General features: G+C 41.5%; 1 protein-coding gene across 3 annotated transcripts in view; it reads left to right on the top strand.

Moving 5' to 3' along the window:
* The window catches only part of ABLIM1 (actin binding LIM protein 1), a 187000-nt gene that overhangs the window by 120254 nt on the left and 42126 nt on the right, over positions 1–24620 (top strand). For 2 of the 3 annotated variants that reach the window (XM_054277058.1, XM_054277059.1), the window contains exons 7-8: positions 18875–18962; positions 23643–23701. In XM_054277058.1, coding sequence (XP_054133033.1) covers positions 18875–18962; positions 23643–23701 — 147 coding nt within the window. Of the gene's footprint in view, positions 1–18874; positions 18963–23642; positions 23702–23804; positions 23848–24620 lie in introns of all 3 variants that reach the window. The other variant, XM_054277060.1, reaches the window with a different exon arrangement.

Below are 24620 nucleotides of genomic sequence, written 5' to 3' on the forward strand. Positions count from 1 at the left end.
AATGTGTTACAGGTTCCCTTCTTTGTGTCCCATCTATTACACATGCAGGACTGTGTCAGCCCTATTGTACAAAGTTTCAGGTTTGACACAAGATGGTATTGTGGTTTAATTGTGGAGGTTTCTCTGCCTCAGCATCCAGAATATGAACCAGTCACCGTGAGGGACTCAGAGCTCCTGTGGACACCCTGAGCATTTGGAAGGATGCACAGTTCTTTCATCAGCCACACTCTGAGCCTGCCTCCTTTGAAATGTGTGTCTGATTCCTTTGGAGACCTGCTCAGATAATTGCTGAGAGCAGCCTGGGTTTTCCCCTGAGTAGGAAGGCTGTGTCTCTGGCTTTCTTCTTCTGCCCTGCCACCATCTGCTTATCTATTCCTAAGTACTGATGAGTTTTTACAATTTAGCATTGTGTATTGGAGATACTGCAGTTCCAATGCTGTGCAGGAGAGAAGTAATTGAATTTGTGAGATTGGGAAACATAAAATAAGTCTAAAATTGTTTTAGCTGTACATGACAGTTGCACTCACCAATAAGCAATGCAGCCTGTTCAGATGAACATGACAAAAGAGAGGGTTATTGGAGTCTGTGGAGGACTGGGAAGAAAGAAATATTTCTGTCTGGAACATTTTGTGAAGTAGCTGTGAATATAGCAAGGTTGCACTCATGTTACTCTTCCTAGCATCAGTGAGGAAGAAACCTAACTGTTTGAGGGGTCATGAGTTGTATCCCATCAGAACTGGATAAACTGAGACTAAGGAAAGATTAGTTCAATTGACCTGGAACTTGGCTGTCCATCATAACTTAAGCTAACATTCATTCATAATTTAAGCTAATCTGACTTTCATAGCATTCATAATTTAATATAACATTCTGTATCCCAGAACCGTGGTGTTTATTTTGGCCCCAAGGTGAGTTTCTCACTTCATAGTTCTTATTCTCCTATGGCTATTTATTATGAGAAGACAAGACAGCATCTGCTGCAGAAAGGAAGCATGTCCAAACTCTTATAAGGGTGTCCCTCTTCTGAGAGTCAAAATCAGATAAAAAAGGTAAAGTTATTTCTATTTAACCTGGTCCCTGCAGCATCAGACTTTTCTCACGAATTAGAAACAGAGCTTTTGAATGATATTGCCAGTAATGGAAGCATTAAGCATGCTAAGTTCTGGTTCAGTCTAGAAATTGTACTTGAATATTTGTGGTCTCACTGTTTATCAGAGACACAACCCAAAACACTGCAGCAGAGGGCAGCAGTGGTTCTTAGCACATAACTGAGACCAAACTCCTCGATGGCCTGTAGAAGTTGTGTTGTTCTGACTGCTGTCTGTAAGGTATAGGCTGGCCAAATCATAAAAAATTTTCACCAAAAAAATTGTGTAGGCAGGGAGGCTGTTCAGATACCGGCCCTACTGAATTGCAGTGTGTATTAGCAGCTTGGATAATCTATGATTAAAGTTCTCCAAGTATCATCTGGGAATGCAGCTGCAGGACAGATATTCAGACATTCTGTGTCTTTTAAGTGCTGCTGGAAAAGTTTGGCAGATAGAGGTGAGCAGCTGCTGTTCAACAATCAGAGCAGTTAATCACAACTGTGGGCTTGTTTGGTGGCTCCTCCCTGTCAGACATGCACAGTCCCAAAGAGGCAGCACTAAATGCTGCCTCGAAATATGACTCAGGGAACTAATAAGTCAAAAGCTAGCATGGGAAAACCATGTGTCAGCACGTGTGTGTGTCCCCTTGGGCAGCAGAGGTCGTGTAAAGGATGGGGTCAGGGCATGACACAAATCCTCTGCTAATGAGGGAGATGAGATCGGAAGCAGCCACAGGAGATAATTCACAGCACAGGAAGGCACAGCTCACAGAGGGCTGCAGAGCTGTTTGAGGCAGGACAATTAACAATCTCCTTATCCTCTGCTGGAAATCACCCACAACCTTTCAGTTCACCTGAAGTTTTAATTTAGATGAAGCTTGAGATCCTCACAGGAGGATTACTGTCTTCCCTCTTTGTTTTCTTTGGCAATGTTTCTTTGGGAAATGTGGGTATTTTTGATGATTTATATCATGTGGGTTGTCTCTTATTCTGCTGTTTTCCCCTTGAGAAGGAAACCATAATTTTGGTGTGAAGTAGCACCCTTACAGGAATTCTCTAGGTAGAGCTTGTCTCCCAGACCAAATTATGCTTACTAACATGCAGTCAGGAAAAAACCCAAAACACTTTGTATTTTGCCTTTATTAATAAAAATGATCCTATAGTAAACATAGTGATCAGTACATTTCATTTTATTTGTCAATAAAATAACTCATTATGTGAGAAGCAGAGTCTGCTCTCTCATCATCTTCATCCAAAGAAATTACTAGAAGTGGTTGAAGGGAATTATATGTACATTGTGTACAAACACTTCCCTCTAATGGATCAGAAGTGATTAGCAGCAAGCCCTTTTGGTGCTGCTTTATTTCCACTTATTCTTATTACATCCAGGGCAGTCTGTAGAAATACTGAAGGGAGAGGAAAGCATGAAAGTTAGCTTTGGGTTCACAGAGGCTGGTGCTGTCTATTTTACCTGTAAAAACCTATTTCACTTATTTATTTATTTTTATTTGAAGAGAAATGGAGGTTCTTTGCAACATTTCAGACTTGCAACTTCTGCTTGTGTTGTCCCTCAGTATGGCTTTAGCACCTCTGAGAAAGTCAGATTTTTCAGTCCCCTAAAATGAACACCCAGCAAGAGAGAATCCATTCCTCATGAGCACCTAAGAGTCTTCATCTCAGCAGCAGCTCTGCTGTGCCCTGGAGCACCCTCAACAAAACCCGTCAAAAAAGCCAAAGTTTGGGTTCAGACTGAGATTCAAGGCCAAACTCCCTCCAGCCACTCTGTAGAGGTGATCCCTTTGCTCAGTTAGGAAATGCATTAGGAGAAAGACAGAATTTATTTTGCTAATATCCACAAATCATGGAAGAATGCTCTTTTTTTCTAGATCATAGGTGTAACTACTTTCAGTAGCCATGGAAATATGCAGGAAAAATACCATGTGCATTTAAGCCAGCTCAGATATTTGTGATGTATTATTTGGCACATTGCTTTCTGTGACAAATACTCACAGATGATAGAGGAGAGCATGCCAACACAAAAAATGTGGTAAATGTCCAATATGAAATAGATATTGCAACTTTCTTGAGCATGAATACTTTAATGCCTGAGTGTTTGAGGAAATGTTGTCAAGGCAATAGAGATCAGTGCTCTTCCTTGGATTTCTCTAGCAGAAAGGAACCTTTAGTTATAAAAAATTACTCTTTTCCCATTAACTCTGGTAAAAAACGTTTTTAGCAGGCAGTAACAGTATAGTGAGAGTGAGGAGCTCTACACAGACTTCCCACTGAGCAATGGTTTTCAGAGCTTCAGGGCTTGCCTCTTGAAAGATGCCTGTCTAATCCTAAACCTGAAAATTTCTGTGCAACTCCACAAATCTCAGTAAACTTTACCACTTGAAAGATGTCGACCTAAATGATTTTTGGCTAATGTGTTTTTCATACACAGTATAACTGCTACTCCAGGGCTTAATTCAAAATATGGGAAATCATTGAGAAGCTTCCAGCTGACTTCAGAGAATGATGGATCATCCATATACTCCATCTTTGCTTGTCTAAAACGTCTTACAACACTTCTAAGCCATATTCTCTTAGCTCTGCAAAAGAGGACATGAGGGCAGAAAAAGCTGCATATTTTGCATGAAATTGTATGAAAAGACTGAGAATAAGATCAAGATTTTTAAAATTTTCACCTTTTCCAGCTGTAGCTGATATGACCAGGATTTGATCTCATGATCTAGAGATGCATATATCTGCTGTCAAGTGCTTTAATCATCTTGCTCCTCCACACATTTATTTTTATAATGCTTTTTGCTTAATATTAATTGGCAAAAAAAAAAAAAAGGAAAAGAAAAAGAGGCTCTGGTGTGATTTCTCCTGGCTGTGCATAGCTCTAGTTCCTGCTCCAGGGGCTGCTGCCTGCCCTGGGTTTGCTTCCTGTGCACTGTTGAATCTTGCACCCCACCTTGTAAGCAGTGGCACAGTGCCATTTTCACAGATGGACCTGAAAAGAGTCCAGGCCACCAGAAGGTTCCCTTGATTTCAGACTGCAAGGTCAGGTCAAGTTCTAAATATGTTTGTGATACTGTAATTTATGCTGAGTTGCCCCTGATTTTAAAGAGGAGTAGTAATTTAAGATGTGGTACTTAACATGAATGAAGTTTAGTGCTTGTAAATATTGTTAGTTAAATTGCCAGAATTTTAAGATGTCTCATCTGTGCTGTAACTAATTCTGAAAGGTGTCAATTCTGACACACCTTGACTTCTGAAGTTAGAAGGAAATAACAATAATTATGTGAGGGGGAAAACAAACAAACTGTGAAAGCTGCTACATTTCTCTAAGAAAATTGTATCTGTATTTAAGAGGCAAAGAATGTGACCCAAAAAGGCCTGTAAATTTCTTCAGTTGTTGTTTTCAGAACTAGATTTCGAGACCTGTGCTGTGAGGGATTCATAGAAGTTTCTGCTGATTCTTTAGGCATGAATGAGTCTGCTAAATACTAAATAAATAAACAAATAAATACAATCACAGAACAACCTTACTGTTCCCATACAAACTGTAAATGAATAATGTGAACAATGCCTGTCTATATTGGTGAAGTGTTGCCTCCTGCAAACACTCACCCATGTCAGCAGCTCTGCTCATGTGAGTTTTAGCATTCAGATGCTTCAGCTGATTGACTTTCAGAGACACCCAGCAGAGTGCATGTTTAAGTAATCTATTCTAAGGAGACTTAGGCTCATAGCTCATGTGAAAACATCACCCTTCTCTGCAGAGGTCCATGGACAATTTATCAGGTACTTCAGTACAGTCATGTACCTGGTCCTGTGTTCTTAAAACACTTTCTAGATTGAGGAGCCATGTGGAGAATCTCTTAAACTGAGATTTATTTCAGTTCTGTTCAGAAACATTAAATGAAAAAGTAGCATATGTTCTTCTGCCAAATAAAATATTTAGCAAGGCTGTTTTCATAACAATAATGCATAACAACAATTTGTGGAGTTACAGAAAAATAACAAATAGAAGGTAAACAAGTATCATATAATATTTAATTTACTGGATTTTAATGATGCAACCTGTACTGGTAATACAGGTTGATGTGAAGTAAAAGTTCAAACACTTTTATAAATGAAGCAATTGGTGAACCAAACAGAGACTGATGATAGGATGGATCCAAACAGGTTTGGTGGTGTGTTAAAGCTGTGGAAAAATAATATCCCTGAAGAATGCACTACCATTCTGCTTTCATACCATTACGTATCTTCTGCTTTAGGTGTCTTACAGGCTTGGGAGAGACTTTGCTCTCAACCAGTATCTCCCAGTCACTGCTGTAATCCACACACACCAAAATAATCCAGGGGGAAAAGCCACAGAGCATATGACAGGCAGCAGTAGAGTTCAGTGTATGATTTGTTAGTTCTGTGATTTGATTTGTGTTTCATTTTACTGCCTTTAGAATAAAGGAGAAAATGTGACCATGTTGCTTGAACATCCCAGGTAAATGCTGACAAGAGCAGAAGCACGTGCTGTGGTCATTTGCCCTCTTAGTCAGGTGTGCACAGCAGAGCACAGGATCTTTTTGATTGTGGAAAATACCTGGGAGAGATCAGATAGGGTCAGAGCACAGAGGCCATTGAAAACTCATCCAGTGTTCCTAGAGTGTGCCTGCAGCATCATCTCATTCCAAAATGTGCAAACAGGATCAAGGGATACAGGTACCAGTGGGGAGTGGCCCCAGCACTTGGGCTGCATCAGTCTGAATTGGGCTGGAATACAATCTCAGTGAAACTCCCTGTTTGTAACAGAACTAGACCAACACCCAGGAGGCCGCATGAATTCTGTATAAATTCTTCAGAAGCTTGGAAGTAATATTTAATAACTTCCAGAGGAGGAGAGTGCTGAGTTCATAGTCAGCAGATGCCTCTCCCCAAGGGAAAAATGTTGTGAATTGTGTGGCCATCAAACAGTGACACACAGGAGTGGTGAGGAAAGGTCCTGCTCCTGCCTGGCCCGGTGTCCTTTCCCTTTCCCTTTCCCTTTCCCTTTCCCTTTCCCTTTCCCTTTTTTTCCCTTTTCCTTTTTTCCCTTTTCCTTTTTTTCCTTTCCCTTTTCCTTTCCCCGAGTGGGATGGCCGAGCAGCAGCCCGGTGGGTTTGATGTGCAGGGAGGGTGATGTGCTGGCTTTGGTGGGTGTGTGCAGCAGCAGGAGGAGGAGGAGGAGGAGGAGTGCAGCTCCGGGCTGGGTGCAGCTCCAGGCTCAGCAGAACCAGGCACTGCTCTGCTCCTGTCTGAGCCCCAGAGGAGTGAGGAGGAAATGGAGCTGGAGTGAAAAACCCCTCAGAGCAGGTAAACAAAGCCCTGGCTGTGAGAGCAGAGCTGAGCTGAGCTGGGAAGGGCCATGGCTGTGCTGGGAGGGCAGGGGGGCAGCTTTGGGATGGGGCTGCAGGGCTGGCCAGGGGGATCAGAATGGGAACTTGTGCTTTAGTTCTGTGCACCAGAAGGAGTTTTGTTTTAAAGGCTGTGTATAATTGTGTGGTTTGGATAAAGAGAATGCAGCTACACTTGTTTTTAAACTGCCAGGAAGAGAGGAGAATGGCACAGAGCTTGGGCTGTTTCTGACTGCAACTGATAGCTGTGTATGGAACAATGCCATTCTCTACCTTAAACAGTTCTTGATAGAGTTTCTTGGCTCTTTCAGTCACTTTGGAGATTTTTTTGCACAGAAATAAGTTTAGCGTTTGTTTCTAGTTTCCCTGTGTTTTTGCTGAGAAATGTGTTTTATCAGTTAATGTGGAATGCTGATTTTTTTTCTTAATGTGCAGTTTGTTTGGATAAAAGCAGGGAAATGAAAAATTTAATAGTAACTCAAAATATGGATAAATGATTCAAACAGGTTGCCTATGTAGCTGAGTAGCAACATAGATTTAACTTTATTGAGACTACCCTTCCCTGATGAAAAATAAATACTCTGCTGCAATACTGAGAACACCACACCAGGCACAAGATAAAAAAATCTAGAACAAATATACCTGCAGAAAAATTATATCAATTACTTAATGTAAAAATCTTTCTAACAGAATTTTAGTGGTTCCCCCCATCAAAAGATTGAATTTGGCAGGAGGGGAATCTGTAGTTGGGAAGGACTTGATTTATAAGTATCTGAAGTTGACAGAGCCCTAACAGAAGTTCAGTTGCCATGGCAGCATAATCACAAGGCATTAACTTCCCAGCAGTGGTTTGGAAACCATCCTTCAGTCAATTTGAACATCAATAGGAAGGGGAGGAATGTTAAGAGGATGTAAAGATGGTGAATAATAAGAGCAGGTTGTAACAAGTAATTTGAAAAAATAACCAATTAAAGGTTCCTTATTGCCACAAAGGGATTTGTGAAATCTCTCAGGTGCTTATAAAATTATGGCTTATCTTTATAAGTTGCTTTTGTGAGTACACTGTTGCTGATTAGGATCTGTATATCCTGACAAAGCATCTTTAGCATCTACCTTGCTGATTTAGTTAAATATTCTCTAGTGTGTTTCTTGTACTAAATATTACTAAAAAAACTGTAGCAGACTGATCACAATTCTTTAAAATTACATTTCAGTAGAGGCATTTATATGAGCATAAAGTTTCTTGCCACCACCAGCAGCCTTTGTGACAAATAGCCACTGCAGGTATTCCAGTAACATGGAACAGACAAAATAAGTAGCTTTTTCATGTCTTGGAGGTGCACAGAACAAATAGCAGCTTTTAGCAGAAGAGCAGATTACCTGGATGAGTATAATTTCTGTTAGCTAACTGTATTAAGAATTCAATTGCATGTCTGTCCTGCAGAACACATCTTGTTCTCTGAGAGCAGACCCCTTTAGGGAAAACATAATACTCTGGTTTTGTTTTGTGGCTCCCATTGCTTCTTCTGTCCATCTTTTAAACCTTTGCATTGTGCTGGTCCTACCTGCCAAAATCACCCACAAGAGATGTAAAACAAATAATGATCCCTGCCCCAAAGTGTTCAGACTGAAGCAGGGGTTCCTGCAGTGTCACAGCCCCACTGGCAGCTGGGCTGTGGTGCCAGGGGAATGTGGCTGTGCACTCTGCAGCAGTGTGAAATTCCTTCTGTTACTTTTTGTTTCTCCTGGACTGAAATCACAATGAAAAATGGATTAAGTGGTGATATATTTTTTGCAGGATTCTGATGTTTTGTTTTTAATTCCTGCTTTAAGCCTTCCTATCAGTGAAAAGTTTGCATCTGACTTCTAGAAGACTGGGGTAGAACTTACACCTATCTCCCATAAAAAATAATTGTTGGGAAGAATGCAGCAATAACATGTTTGAAACCTGAGAAGTGGAGAAGAGCCTGTTGGGGCAAGTCTGTGGCTGTCACCTGTTTGTAGGAGGCTCCATCCTGATATTGTGCTCAGCACTCACTCCATGAGGACTCAGCCACCTCTCTCCTTTGTCTGCTTTGTCAGGGTGTTCTCCTGAGGGGGAAAAAAAAGTTAAGAAAAACAAATACTAACCCAAAAGATATGTTTGGAATTTCTAGGGACTTTGAAGTCCATAGCATTAACACCTGTTTTTACTGAGCAGGTGGTTTTACAGATGAAGAAATGGGAGTATTTTATGGGTGATCAGATGTTTGAAATGACCACCTGAAGTACAAGATGGGTAGATTTTTATTATATGCTTATGCTCCATCAGAAGATCATACAGGTTTAAAAGCTCTTTGGATAGATATCTGGAATGTGTGACATTTATGAAAAGCCTTTCTCTTTTTAAGAGGGAGAATAGCACACAGTAAGAGATGCATCTTTTCATCACCAGCAATGCAGATACTCTGGCATTTAAACTGTCTGTGAAACTAGTTTGGGATTTTTTTGTGGTTTGCAGAGGTCAAGGAAATAACTCTTGTAAATCCTTTGAGTGTAAGTTACAATATTAAGTAATTGACTCTTACATGTAGGATTTGGAGAGAGAGATTTGTTATGCATAAAGATGGATTTGCTGTTGCTTAGAGTTCTCAGTTGCATCTTGGCTGGAAACTTTTTTCCAAGGAGTGATGAGAGTGAAAACTGAGGCAGTAAGAAACTTTAAGCAGATTTATCTCACCATCATGCTTGAACTGCTGCTGTTGAGGCAAAATCATAGAGATGCTATAGTCAGTGGAAGATCAAATGGCAGCAAATGTTGTTAGATATCCCTTTCTGCTTTTTGTCCATCAGCTCTTTCCTGCTTATCACTACAGTAATATGTGGGAATAGTTTTTCTGTGGTATATAGAAATCTTGATTTTTATATGAAGCTGAAGTAAACAAGATAGGGAATAAAATCCCTACTGTGTCTTGGCTCCAACATGCATAGTCATTCCTGCCAGCAAGGATTCAAAAATGTACTTGTATAGTTTTGCAGCTGTAATTGGAAATCATGTATATCAGCAATTAGAAGACTGACAAATAGAAAAAAAAAGGACTTCTGCCAAAAAGAAAAGGCTGTGCTTCTAGCACAGTACATGTTGGTGGTCTGACATTTATTCAAAGTTATTCTTTTTGAAAAAGAGTCAACTATTTCTCTGCACTAACTATCCACTGGTTGCCCTGATGTCCTTTCTTATTTCCATTTTAAATTTAGTGTAACATTAACAGTTTGGCCAGAATTTCAAAACGACGATTCCTGAGGAATGTCTGGATGTAGTCAAATACAGGCTCATAACTAATATGAATGATTGTGGAGTGACTGGGAAGAAAAATATTAGAAGCAAATTTGTCCTTTCCCTAGGTTGTCACCTGTTGATTGTTGTGACCTCTTGCTGTAAGAGATATCCACAGGTAGTAGTTAGCATTGCAGGTAATCAAGGATAAAACCCCATTCTTCAGACTTTTTAAAGCATTATCAGATCAGACTGGTTGCAATAGGATCAGTTTCCTACAAGAGCAGGCTTTAGTCACTAACAGAAAAAAATACTCCCTGCTTAATTCCCACACAAGATGTTTCCCTGTCAGAACAATCCATCAGTCTCCATGGTATAAGCTGCCATAAACTGCATGTTGCTTTGTTTCTTACAGGCTAATTTTGTTTCATATTCTCTGGTTGTTTTCTGTGGATGTACTGAGTCTGACCTCATGCATTACTCCCCTCCTTTGGCCCTTGCAGCTCTTGTTTCCCTGTTGTTTTTGGGACACTCCCTGTGAAGTGAACGCAGATATCAGAGTGGAGCCCAGGCTCTGCTGAATCACATGCCAAAGCTTGCATGGTTCCTGAATCAGCCTCCTGACAGACAGCTGGAAAGGCAGTTCTGTGGGAGATGAACAAGAAAACTGGCTACAGGTACTTAGGTCTAGGGCTGTCCCAGGCTGGTTTTCTGAGATTTTTCCTCTTCCTGGCTCTGCTGGAAGCATTAATTTTGGTCCTGGGTGAGTTGCTTAAACTCCCAAGCTCTCGCTTTGTTCACCAGTCAGAGGTGGTTTGCCCTTGCCCATTGAAAGGTTTACCATTAATTTTTCCTGGAGCTGTTCCCTCAGCCCTCCCCAGGGCACAGAGCCCTGCCACAGTGCTGAGCTCTCAGGGTCAGCAGCAATTTTGGGGCTGCTGCAGAACCCCAGAACTTCTCCTGGCCTTGCACTGGAACTGTCTCAGTGAACCACAGGTCAGATCAGCCAAAGCTGCCTTCTGGCTCCAAGGGATTTTGCTGTTTAGCCAAGACAGGTCTCAGTGAACTGATTTAACTCTCTTGGAAATTTTTCCAGTGTGACCTGTGCTCCCTAGGAGCTGCCTGATGCGTTTGTAAAATCTTCAATATGAAATGCCCACTGGAATGGATTTTAAGGTCAGAAGCACTGCTAAAGTCATCTTGCTTGACCTTCTCTTTTCAAAATCAGAGCTTTTCCCTAGAAACCAAATAAAAGCTTATCCTTTGGGAAATTACCCAGTCATGAAAACTGCAGAACAATTGCAAGGCCAAAAATTTTCCCTCGTGCTGCTTAAATTACCTTTGCTTTTTAGAAACTTCACCTCGTTTTGAGGTTAAATTTGTCTAATTCCACCTTTTTGATGCCACAGAGTTTTCAGTGGGATTTAAAAGCGCTCCTGCTCTTTCCTGCTATTCCATCCTTTTTCTGCTTTTAATCACCTGTCATTGTGATCTGGTGCCCTCTGAAGCCTTTATCTGAGTAATGATTGGACTCTGAGTGCTTCAGGACCACAGCTGAAGGCTCACCTTGTGCTGATGGTTTTGCACTGAATTCCCTTCTGCAAATCCATGGGGACACACCCACCAGTGCTATACAATTTTTCTGCTTTTCCTTTATATTCTTTGTATACATGAAATGATCAGAAGAACAGGTCCTGTCAGGTACTCTGTGAGAGCCTTTCCTGGGAGATTTTAATGATGTTCCCCAACTCCTCTGTCCTTTGCATTTGCCCAGACCATGGCTCAGTCTCACAGGGCCTTGCCTTCTTGATTTGCAGGTATTTTCCATCAGTCTGTTAGAACACACTTGGTTGGTTTAGATGGCTTAAACAAGCACTGCCTGTGAGTCACCAGCAGCTTTACCAGGGCAGGTTTTGTGTTCTTGCCTTGGCCAGTGGTACCTCATGCTGTGGGTTGAAGGAAGTGATCTCTGAGCTATCTGGCTCAGCAGAGCCTCCCCTGCTATCAGAGCCATCTGTCTCAGCAATGCCTTGCTACATTTTCCTTAAGCCTCTTTTGAGTTCGAATTATTCAGGTCTTGAATAATTTGTAAATCTTGGTTTGTTAAAAACGCTGTTAAAAAAATCTTGCTCAATAAACAGTATCAAACAGGAAATTGGCGTTGTCAAATACAGACCCTAAAGATACACATCCTGAATACTCCTGCCTTTTCTTTGTCATTTTTCATCAATTTTCATCTACAGCTCACAAGGGAATTTTGCCTGATCTGTTGGGTTTTTTTCACAGCATACTGTAGTAAAGATTTTTCTTGTCTTTAAACATAGTGTTCCTAGTTATTTCTTTGGTAAATTTATCTTTCCAATTAGTTATATTTATTTCTAATTTAATTACTTAGTCATTGCCTTGTTTTTTCTCTTTAGTTAATATTATCTCAGTTCTTATGATTGGGACTTGCAGCAGAATGTCTTAAAAATTGTTTGGTGTTCCTTTTATGGTTACTTTAAGATCTAGGAATATGTATGTTCCTTCCAAATGCCAGATGCATAATTATATATATATACATATCTAACAGTGCTCTCTATTTCTGTTTGTCCATAGAAGCAATCAAATCAGCTTTGGAGATATGTGCTAATTTTTGAAAATGCTAAAAAGATTTTATATTACAATGACGTCCAGTATTTGTTACTGGCTGTCAGGTGCAAAATTTTCTGATTTATGAAACAATAATAAATAATGTATCTTGAATTTTTTTAAGATACAGAGGAGGTTTGTTACTGACTTGCTAGCTGAATTTCAGCAGGTTGGAGTCAGCTGTATTTCTTCTGACTGAGGAAGTTCTTTCCTGTTCAAGTTACTTTCATTTGGAGCTATTGTTGCAGCACTGCAAATGCAGCTGCAGTGGATGTGACCTGCTAATGCACAACATCAGGCATTTGAGGAGGGGGTTGAGGGACCAGCATGTGCAGAGTTAAAAGGAGAAACAGGGTGGTGTCTCCCTGCTCAATTCCAAATTCGTGCTAACTCAGTGGCTCTGTCATCCCCTAATGAGAGAGAGCATGAGGAGAATTTGGGAAGTGGGAGATTCCCGGTGTTGTGGAAGATTGGATATTGTGTGTATCCAGCCCAAAACCCGTTCCCAGGGCTCCCTGCTGTCCCTTCCCTTGTGCCACAGGGCTGGCACTCAGCACTGAACCAAGCCAAGGGCTGTGCTCTGCTCCCAGCAGGCTGGAGATGGGGCTGGAATGGTTTCACACCCTGCTACAGACCTGGGGCACTCATTACAGCTCAGCACACCTGCACTGCACTCCTGGAGTCAGCACAGGGGTTTTGCTGCCTGCTGGAGTCTAAATTACAGCTATTCCAGCACTAGGCTCTTTGGAAAGGCCTCGGCGCTATGGTGGGGTTACTGTAAAGTAACTCTGCTGGTTAATTCTAATTACAAATCCAATATGAATGTGGCTGGAAGCAGGTCCTTCAGTTTCTGAAGTATCTTTTCATGTCAAAAATCATGCTGGGCAAAATGAATGCAACATAAAGGAATATTTACTTATCTAATGCTTTGTAAAGCCTTAAGATTACAGAAGCTGTAGAAAGCCCACACCTGTACTTATGAACTGGAGCTGTTCCACATTGTTGAGAAATAGAGAAGGAATTTGTGTCAGATACTTGCTGATGAGGAGTTCAAAACTAAAAAATAATCTTTGCAACAAATGGAGTTTAAAAGAAAATTAAATAGTGCTGGATTTTGCCTTCATATGCACCTAAAATAGGGGTAATGAAGGTAGTGAACTCACAGATTTGTATTATAGATATAAAATAGTAGATAAAAATGAAACGTAACAAAATATAAAATACAGTACATATATTTCTTCTGGATTGCTTCTGATTGCCTACATATTCAGTTAGTGGGATTAAGTTTCTGGTGCTTAAATCTGTAATAAGATCCTAACAGAGATGATGCTGCAGTCCTGGCAGTAGGCAATGAAGCTGAATTTGCTGTTGCTTTGCTCCTTTGTACTGCCCACAAGGTTCTACCCAGCCACTTTGGCCTCCTATGGGTGCATTTCTTAGTGTAGTTGAATTCTCTTCTCTCTACTGACCTGCTGTTAACTGTGTAAGTAACATGATTCTCAGCTTTGACCCTGTGTGTAGCAATAGGTAGATTTGTCCTGTAAAGACAGAATGAGGAGCTCCATAAAGACCATAATTGACAGCTGAACATCTCACCTGTGTGTGCAGCTTGCTCAACTCTGGGTGTTGCAGGAAAGTGAGAACTCAAGAAGAGCTGACAGTGCAATCACAAGCAACTTCTAGGATCCTACTAAACCAAGTGCAGGTGGTGTTCAGCTGCCACAAGGGCTGTTTCTTCATGCCAGGAGAGCAGTTTCACAGCTGGGGATTTAGCCTGAGTGATTACTCACATCTCTGCTACAAGGAAAGCTGTATTCCATGCAGTGAATAATTGCACTGCTGTCAGCAGCAGCTGATGGGTATGACACTATTGTGTGTGGATGGAATTAACATTAATAAGTTACAAAGTTTATTACAGTCCATCCATTAAGGGATATACCAGCACGACATTGTCAGTCACTGTTGGAATGCTGGGAAGTATTTTTTGTATAAAATCAGACACTGGGCATGAATTAACAGTGCAAGTGCTCCTACCAGCAGGGCAGCTGGGGTTTTGTCTCCCCCAAGGCAGCCCAGCAGTCATTGGTGGGCTCAGAGGGTCTCCCATGTCCCTTCCATGCCTGTTGTCATTCAGATTTACAGTCACAGCCTCACGCTCCATTTCCCACTTTTCCCCAGCCCTGTCTGTTGCAGCTCCCCCAGCTTGGGAACTGCCAGTGTGAGCTCTGCTTCCTGCTGCTCCATCCTGCTGCAGGTTGAACACAGGCAGAGGCTCTGCTGAGAGCTGCTTCTATTGAGATGATGTGACAGGAGTGTAAAGAACAGCTTTAGAAGGTCCAAATTTGAAAGATGCATATTGGACAAGGACTAATTTTAAAAAAAAAATTATTACACTTTCCTTCCATTGGGAGTAATAAAGAAACTTATGGTAGATTCTGAAATCCTTTGGAAGCAAAGAAACTGCACTTCTATTTTTTTTTCTGAGCACAGATATTTGTAGTGACTTGCTCAACAGATAAGAGCCTGGGAAAAATGAGTGGACAGTTTGGGTCAGGATGTTATTAGAAGCAAATTTTGGTCTTCATAGTGTTTATGCTATTCCAGCCACTCGTGAGATCACAGAAGCCTGCAGAGAAGGAAACAATGGAATTTGATGTTACACTGAACATCAAACAGGGTTGAAGGTTCTGTGACCTCTGCAAGTAATTAAAATAAAGCTTCAGTGGAAAATGTTAGGCTACTGCCACAGTTCCTGTTTTACAATTCATGACATTCCTTAAGGGGTTTAAAAGATGAGTCTGAATTATTCTTTGTGCTGCTGCAAAGTCCTTAGGAGAGTTAAGAAATCAAGTCATTCTCCTCAGAGTCATGGCAGGAATAGATATTGGATAGGTTTGTCTCTCAAATGGGCCTATAATAACAGTTCATAAAAACTAAAAAAAAACTAAAAAAAAAAAAAAAAAAAAAAGGAAGAAAGGGAAGTGCTTTTACTCTCAGATTCTCAGATACTCTTTCAACTACATAATAGTTTTGGTAGTACTTAAAGAGAAAAGTAAAGCTTTCTACATGTTTAAAAGCTCTCTGTCAGTGCTGAGTTATCTCTGAAAGGAGAGTGAACGAGTGCAGCTGTGCAAATGTAACACAGCAAATATGCACTTAATTGTGTCCTTTGGCCAGCAGAACATGTCTGTTGGTAATTAGTTCTTCCTCTACCAGACCCACTGGCATGTGAGCTCTCCTAGTGTGATTCTTGTTATTGTTCTCTCTGGCTCTTGTTCACTGTTGTTCTGGAAGGAAGGACGGAGCTGAAGGCATGAGTAATAGGAAATCTTAAGCTCTCACGTTCACCAAAGAGGAAAACATTTATTTAATCAGCCTAGAGCTTTACAAGCACTCAGAGAATAAAAGTTAGTCTTGTGGGAAGTGGGGCCGAGGGGTTGGACTCAGAAAATACAGCCCTTGGCTTTTGAAGTGCTGTTAGCTCGGGGTTAATGCTCAGTGCAGGGACTTTTTTTGGGACAGGTTGTGTCAGCTTGTCTGCAGGTGTATTTGCAGCTCCTGGGTTGGAATAATTTTTGCAATAGCCAGCACTGCTTTCCCTGACAGCCAGAAGTGACAGTACATTTTTGTCTTCAGGAGGTCCCCAAACAAGCAGAGTTTATCAAGTGAAGGCAAATGAGCACTGTGTCTGTTGGAGCATCAGCAGGGTGACAGGGTTGTACAGGAGCTCACAGGGTGGTGTTCAGCTGGTGCTTCAAGTACCTCCAAACCCTTTATTTACCTTTTAGACTGGTAGAGGTGTCTCAGCTGGGTGCACACAGTGTGTAACCCAGTGCCTCTGTTCTGCCACCTCTCACTCAGGACAGCTGAGTGAGAAGACAGAGCCTTTAACCCTCTCTCACCTTGACTGAAGAATGTTTGGGGCAAATGTGCACTTCATCAGTGTTTCCTGGTCCTGCCAGGAGGATTGAGTTGCAAACCTTTTGATGCACAGCACAGTAGCATGAGATCCCAGAAAGGTGTACACTGAACACACTGAATGAGAGTTTAGTAGCCCTATTAGGGCAAAAGCAGATGTCTACAAAGTGTGAATATTTCATTGACTTGTAGATACAAAAGTCTGTCCTGATACATTATAAATGACTGATTTTTAGCATCCATTTTCCCAGATGATCACAGCAAGTCAGGCATAGCAAGATGAGTCCTGAATTAGTTGAGATTCAGAATGTTCTCCAGCAAATACCTGCTGTAGGAAGGTAGATCTGTAGAGTTTCTACACTCATGAGTTGTGGAAACATTACAGAGGCAGAAGACTCATGAAACTGTTTGGGAAGTGTTTAACAACAACTGCAGCTGCTCTGGTATGTCACTGCCCCAAAACCTCTCCAGTGCAGGGTGTGTTCTCACTTGGACTTGCAGGGCTGTGTTATCTGGGGCGTGGTGTTCATTCATCATCACTCACACCAGGATAAAATTTAGCCAGTGTTTCAGTCAGGGAAAGACCTGATAAACTTGAAGTTGATCCCTCTGGCTGTTGGGAAGAGGCAGGTGTACATGGTTTGAACTATATTCTATTGACAGTAGCTTATCAGAAGTTTTCCCAGGAAAACAAAACCTCAGAGGGGCCACAGGTCTACACACAATAATGTGATGAATTCTGGATTTCTTTATCCAATAAATTCCAGTCTCGAATGAAACCAGTGGAAGACCTCAGAGGTTAAATAATTGCTAGGGAAAGTCATCAGAGATGAAGAAGGCAGCCAGTAATGAAAATGAGAGTGAATGAGCATTAACTGTGTTTTCTCTCTCAGTTCAATATTAGCTTTGTTGCTGCAAGTCAAACATCATTTCTATGTTTTCTCCCTCATTAACTTTTCTTCCTTGAGTGAGCAGATTTTGTAGTGACTTCTCATTTTCCCTTTTAACAGAGACCCTGTTTTGCCTGATAGCTCTAAATCTGCTTTACTAAGAACACCTAAATCCCATTACTCTCTGTTTGGTGGATTTTGTCCCTGAAGTGCAAGAATCAACAGTAAATACAGGATCTGATTAAGAGAAGTGCAGGCTTTTTGCAGCTGAACAGCGAAATGTATAACTAAACTAACAGCACACTGAGTCCTCTTCTCTTGTATTGCTGAAGTTCCTGGATGGGAGTTACTAAAATTGAATGGTGCAGCTTTGGCTGTAGAAGAGCTGGGTGGTAGAGCTGATTTTCTGGTAGCTGTCAGGTACTTTAATCCATGTACTTCATCATCTAATATATGTGTATATATATATGTATGTGTGTGTGTATATATATATATATGTATGTGTGTGTGTGTGTGTATGTTTAAATAAAAAGCCTGTGTAATGAATGTCATATGTGAACCAAAAATATGTTGTTATTCTCCTCAATAGACAAAATGAAAGGTTGAATTTAGTTATGTTAATGGTCTTAAGTACAATGAGGCAGGAGATGGTTTTGATGGCATTTTACAAGTCAGCTATAGAGTAAACAGTTAATTTTCTGCATATAGCATCTCGTTGGATGAGGAATAATTGTGAAAAAGGACTTGAAGTTAATTTGTTTGGAAAGCCAGATAGAAATTCAAAGACTTTTAGAATTCTTTACTTGTCACTATAAGGGGTCATTTTCTGGCATTAATAATTTTTCTATTTAAAAGCCTGATGTGGACACTTTGTGCTCAGTTTATGATGTGGGGAAGCTAATGTATTGATTGCTTTGGTCTCCTGAAGAGAAGAAATCGCATTAATATTTATGCCTTGATTTTTCCTGTCCTTATAGGCCTGAAATCTGTTCAGCTTTACCTATTAATGGTATCAATGTATTTAAGAGACTGAATGACTCAGTGGATTTGGATTTGGGTAACAGGATCTAGGGTATTTAGGACCTTTACAGCAGTAGTTCAAATTCAGCTCAGGCTGTCTGTGCTGGTGCAGCTTCTGAAGTCAGGGATCTGGGAATTAAATTAATGGCCCCAGAAGTGGCTCTAGAGAGGTTTTTTTACTAATACCCATGGGCAGCAGTATAGGGAAGAAGGCCGGGGAATGAAATGGCAGGTTGAAAACTCATTAATTGGCAAAATGAGGAGGCAGCATGTTCACAGAAATGAACTGCAGTGTGACATTCATTGCCTTGGACTGTTAGATGATTTAAAAATATGTTTGTCAAATCCTGGAGAACAGGTACCTTGTGATGTAGCTCCTAGGCAGAAGGACACTGATTGCTCTAATGGGAAGGTGTGAAGGGGAAGGGCTGTTCTGTGCTGCCTTTTCTCTTACAGGCTTTCCCCCAAGCAGCCACTGCTGGCCTCTGCTGAGGACAGGGCAGACCTCAGGGCTGAAGCAGCATGGCACAGCTCACATCCTCAGTGCTATTGTCACATCATGAGGGCAGGGTTGTAGCAAAACAGGTGAACTAGAAGAAAAAGGGCAATGGTCAGCCAGAAAATTATGAGTGCTCAGAAAGCAGTGCAATGCATTTGTCCCTCATGTTCCTTTTTTGTTTTTGTTTAGGCAGGTGACAAGCATTATCATCCAAGCTGTGCACGATGCAGCAGATGCAACCAAATGTTCACAGAAGGAGAAGAAATGTATCTGCAAGGTAAGGATGTCTCCATTCCAAAAGAAGAAAATCAGACATTGTGATTTTTCTGTCACAGACCTCAGGAATTTATAAACCATCCCCATGTAATATGTCCAAGGAGGACTATAGTCATCCTGTCCTCAGTAGTGTTCTCATATTTTTTCACTTGATACCCTTCTGCTCTATTAGGTGCCCATAACTGTGGCTTTGCAGGGACTCTGCACCCTTGCTGAGGCAGCCTGTGCTTGCTAAAAGATGAAATTTATTAGGCCTCTGAATTTGACAACTCATGGATAGTTATCCCCAGAATGGTGTGTGAGATACCAGACAAAGTGAAGGGATTTCCCCTGATTTCTGCTGATCAGTTTCTGTGCTATTCTGGACTCCACTCCAAACTATAAAAGGCAAAGGAAAATCTTGCAGAAAGCTGCAGTGAATTTGCTTTGAACCATGTAGATCTCACTCCTCATGCACATTGACAGAGTCTCTCCTGCAGTTTTTAATTATATTTTCTTCCCTTGCCTACTTCCCTTTTATGTGGTCATATATCTCTTTTTATTCCCATGTACTTTATTTTTATATCTTTCTATAGCTACCTCTTTCTTGTCTGTTTATTTTCATCTCCCCTTTCTTGTTAAGAGTTTCACATTCCCGGTTATTCCCAAGCTTGGTTTGTTCATGATTTTTTTTCCCAAAGAAAGAATATGTTCTTTTCTTTGATTGAAAAGTATCCTTGATATGAATTCCACTCCCTGAGATGGTGGTATACTCACTTTTAAGTTATTTTTATTGCTTGCTGTAGTATTACTGTTGATAGAAGGATGTATAATACCCATTTATGTAAGCCAGAAATAAAAGTGAAAAAGGCAGATACATGTTGGGATTTTATATATTGCACTTAGGTTAGAAAACTTGATGTACTTGAAAGGGATGTGGAAAAATAGTGAAAGAAATATGAAAGTGTTGTCACAGCCATTTCTTGAAATCCTGAGAAGTTCTTACTGAAGGAGTTCCAAAATAGGATAATATTGTTGAGGCATTCCTTTGAAGCTGACTTGTTTTATTTTGTAGTTTGTCCTTCCTTGCAGTCCCTCTCTCTCATCTCTCCCTGACCTCATACCTCAGTCATCTTATTCCAGCTGTGCCCAGAGCAGGATGTGAAATGGTGGAGCTGCTCTGTTGGCAGGAGCAAGGAGAGGCTGCAAGAGGGCTGGGTGGGAGCTGCTGCTTTCTGATGGCAAATTGGAAAAACTAACTTGAAAGCAGCTCTTACATCATCTGGCACATCTTAGTTTCCTCACATGATGGTGGGGTAAAGTACAGGCAGAGTTCAAAATGAGCATCAGGTCATCCTGTGCTGTCATTAATCAATAACAACCACCTCCAGCTAGTGCCATTTGCACCAGTCTAGCAGGGAGTGGGACTTTGGGTTAATTGAGCAGGCTTTGGTGCAGATTTCTGCAGATCAAAACAAGACAGAAGGTATCACTTTTACTTAAACTAGGCTGGAGTTTGTCCTGGACAAGTTCAGGTGATAGGAAAGGGGAGAGAAACCTGGCAGCAGCTTGATCTGCTGTTCTCTTCTCAGTGCACCTCTCTTTCTGTGGTTATGAATCAATGTTCCTGCTGCTCAGGGAAGGAGCACCTCAAAGTGCATTGCTTTATTGTTCACAGGATGTTTTCTGGCTAAATGCTGTAATTGCTGAGTGTGCTGCACACTGTGCTGCCAAAGCTTTCCTTGCTGAATTCAGCCTGCTTGGAAGTGTGAGGACCTAAAAGCCTTTCCTGTGCAAACCTCTCAGCTGAAACGCATATCCTGGCTCCATCCACATCACTGCCCCCAGGGTGCAGAATAACAGCATTCCAAGCATTTCTCTGAAACAGAAATACAACACCACAACAATAAAGCTAGAACAAAAATCGTGTTGTTGATAAAATACGCAAAAATAGGTGGCTCCCATCTCACTTGTAATTGTCCTCTCCCTAGAATAGGAAAGCACTGTCTTGGTATTGCTTTGTATAATAGAGAAGCCTGGCAGGATTGTGGTAGGAACTTGTATTAGAAATGTTGGGAAACTGCAAAAAGAGAACATGGACAAACAAGCTCTCTGTCTTGGGGCTTTCTATGTTAAGGATGGTTGGAATAATGCTGGCAGAAACACTCTGGCTTGGCACTACTCCAACACATGAAAATGAAAAAGAAGCAGCACCAGAAACTGTCTCTTTCCCATTGACTTCCTGGTAATACATTCTTTTATGGGCTGCCCCACAAGGCTGAGCCAGAATTGCCCAGTATTTAGAGGGGTGCTGGTGTTGAAATAATGGTATGTGCAAACTTGAAAGCTGAATAAATGAGCATGCTAGTTGGTGTTTGCCAGGTAAGCAAACAAACAAATGTTAAGAATGGAAATAATCACAGTTTGCTGTTTCCAGCAGTAAAAGAGAGGAGTGATGCAGCTTGGGAGTTTGCACCCTTGCAAGCATTTCAAAACAGTTTGGATAAATAGTATCTACAGAATGCAGGTGGCTCTGAGTTCAAGATCACAAAAAATATGTACATTTAACTTTTTAATCCTACTCTGTCTGATTTGGGGTTTTGAATGTCACATCTTTCAAATCTCTTTATCATTTTGTGAAAGGAACTCTACAACCCTTAGCTAGGTTTCACCATGAAAATGACATCCAGGTTCCTGTATTTCTTGTTCACTTTCAGCATTCCCACAGGGTGTCCCTAAACTGTCCCAGTTTGTGATAAATACTGCCCGAAATGCAGTGACAGCTTTCTCATTGATGGTAGGGAAAGTTTAACAGAAAAGAGTCTCAGAATTGTTAGGGTTGGGAAGACTCCTAAGATCATCAACTCCTGCCATGAATCTGACAGTGAGGTGTGGAGAATATGTGGGAATTTATGTTAAGAGCTCGCGCTTACTTTTATTGCTATCTATAAACTAGTTCTACAGAAGTTTATTGTTATTTGTTACGTATGCTCTACTGTTTAGAAAACTTTTTTACTGTATTTGCAATACTATTAAAACTTCAGTCTCAAGCCTATTCTTTTTTAACCATTTCCTAAAAACCCTCTAACTTTATAAATTCCAGCATGAGGTACAGAGGAATGGGGATCATTTTTCTCAGGGCCACACAGGAAGCAATAGGTGTCATATTCAGAGGAGTATTACTCAGATCACTTCTTTTAACATGAACTTACAGCCTTGTAACCTGCACTCTCCTCCTCCTGCCTGGCCAGGACACAGCTCCCTCTGATCCTGCAGGCTCTGCAGGGTCCTGGCTCTGAGGCTGCTGTTTGTTTACAGAGAAGGCTCTCGGTGCACTTCTCCCTGGTGTCTGATGGCTTCCCTCTGCCAAAGGCACAGTTTCTTCTTCCTCAGCTTAAACTCACAGCCAGACACCTCAGACCTTGCTCCAGAGTCACAGCATTCTCTCCTCTCCTGGTGATGGCTGTGCTGTGCACTGCTGGGCAGTGAAACGATCCCTGCTGCTCTTTGCTTCTGCACCAAGCCATGTTAGAAGAAAGTCTCCAGGGGCCCTGACACATCCTTCTCCTGTCCTCCAAGGGTGGGGTTTCCTCTGGCAGCTTTTGAGCTAATAGTCACCAGCAGGAGACCTGGGCTTGGCTCTGTTTGGTTTCTCTGTGGGCAGAGGCAAGAGGTGATGTTCCCCAGTCAGGGCTCTGGGTTGGCTTTGTGGTGACTGGAATGAAGGATGAATTTCACTGCAGTCAGTGTTAAAAATCAGTGTTAGTCTCTGCTTTGTTTTATCTTGGCCAGTGCCTTCAAGCAGCTTTCCAGCAGTGACCACAGTTTACACTCTGTTTCAGAGGACAGCTGAAATGGGATGGAAATGCTTCTGGCCCCTGACATCACTCAGTCCTTGATGACAGCAGGATATTCCTACTTTACAGCATAAGAAAGAATCTCATATTTTGGGAAACGAACAGCAGAGGACTTGACTTTTTTAGTAGGATATATAGCTGGAATATGCTGTGTGGAAGCCCCAGTGCCACACAGCAGAGCACAGGGTAGAAGTGCTGTGTGTGCCAATGGCAGGTTTGGTGTGCTGGGATCCAGGGAGAGGCTCTCATGTGCAGCTGTGCACCACCTGTCATCCTGGGCTCTCACCACTGGGTCACACACAGCCCTGGTTCTTGCACAGTAAATTTTTTACTTTTGCTTTTCCTTATGCATTTTGCATGAGGGAAGATGTGATCTGAGTAGTACTTTGCAGTAACCGAGTATGATACCTATCTTACAATCTTACAATTACAATCACTAATTCCTGTTTATGTGCAGGGCAGTACATAAGGGGAGAACAGATCAGGTAACTGTGGCCCAGTTCCTTTGCTCTTACCCTCCAGCCTGCCAGAGGAATCCTCTCTCTTTCAGTTCCTCCAGCTGGTGCTTGCTGACTGTTGCTGCTTGGGGCTGCTTGAGTTTTAATTAAGAATGTGTGCAAAGTGCTTTGACAGCCTCAGGACAAAGCTGCTGTAGGTACACCAAGGATTTGAATACTTTTTGTTTCCCTTGTATTTCCCATGAGCTAGACTTCAATGTGAATGAACTCTCAGTTCATACAGATTCAGCGTCTGATGCAGTGAAGAGATTCTCTTTAATAACTGGCTTGCAATGAGCAGAAGTCACCTGCTTTGCCCTGAATAAAGCTGTGTTTGTCCTCCCTCAGGTTCCACTGTCTGGCATCCCGACTGTAAGCAAACCACTAAGTCTGAGGAGAAGCTCCGGGTAAGCTGAATTCATGGCTCACTGACACACCATGCCTTTTGCACACACAATAATTGAATGTTGTTTTTAAAAGAGTGACTTTTTCCATGTTTTTTTCGCATAGCTGTCACAACTCTGGCAGAATATACAGTGGAGGCACTTCAGAGGTATTGCTCTGATTTTTAGGCTTACCACCTTCACATACCTGTCTCAGTGCACTGCCTTAAAGATAGTGTCATTTACTGACATACAGACGTGGCCAAGTATCTAAGACACTTCATTTCATATCTCAATTGTTGTGAGAGAGACTCCTAAAGAGAAGATATGAACAGGGCAAATGCTATCATATATTTTAGTGGTTTTGCACATCTGTGTAATTGCTCTATAGTTCTCCCCTGTTCTGCGTGGTTATTTGCAGCATTTAGACAAGATGAACTCTTCTTTCTTTGCCATCCAAGTGAGCCTCAACCTAAAGTGGTCCTGATTTGAATGCCAAAAAGAGCCACAGTTACCCTTGGAGTTACATCAGCATATACAGACAAACTTTCTGGGTCAAATCCTCGGTGACAATAATGCTGCACTGATACATGCTAGAGCCTGGCTTTTTGCATGAACCAGGCAATTCTGAGCCCTTATTCACTGATCCATCCTCTGGACAATGTTCTCTTTTTGATGTCTCAGTTGGTCCCTAGAATTTTGCTCATTTTCCAGGATATGAATATTAGAGACTGTATATGAATAAATTATCTTTCAGATATGGAAACTATGAGGTACTGGTATGGAGATACCTGTGACATCCTGTGGGTTGTATTCTGTGTGGGTCTCATTCACAGGAAGCCACATCCTCTAGCATTTATTCCAGTACACTGGTCTGTAAAGCATCCCCCACAGAGAAGTTGTTATGCTCATAGTAATGTGCAGGTAAAATGCTGTTGAGCAG

Source organism: Melozone crissalis, unplaced genomic scaffold (assembly GCF_028551555.1).
Source record: "Melozone crissalis strain CALT ecotype California unplaced genomic scaffold, PUWL_Pcris_2 ptg000019l_1, whole genome shotgun sequence".
NCBI lineage: Eukaryota > Metazoa > Chordata > Aves > Passeriformes > Passerellidae > Melozone > Melozone crissalis.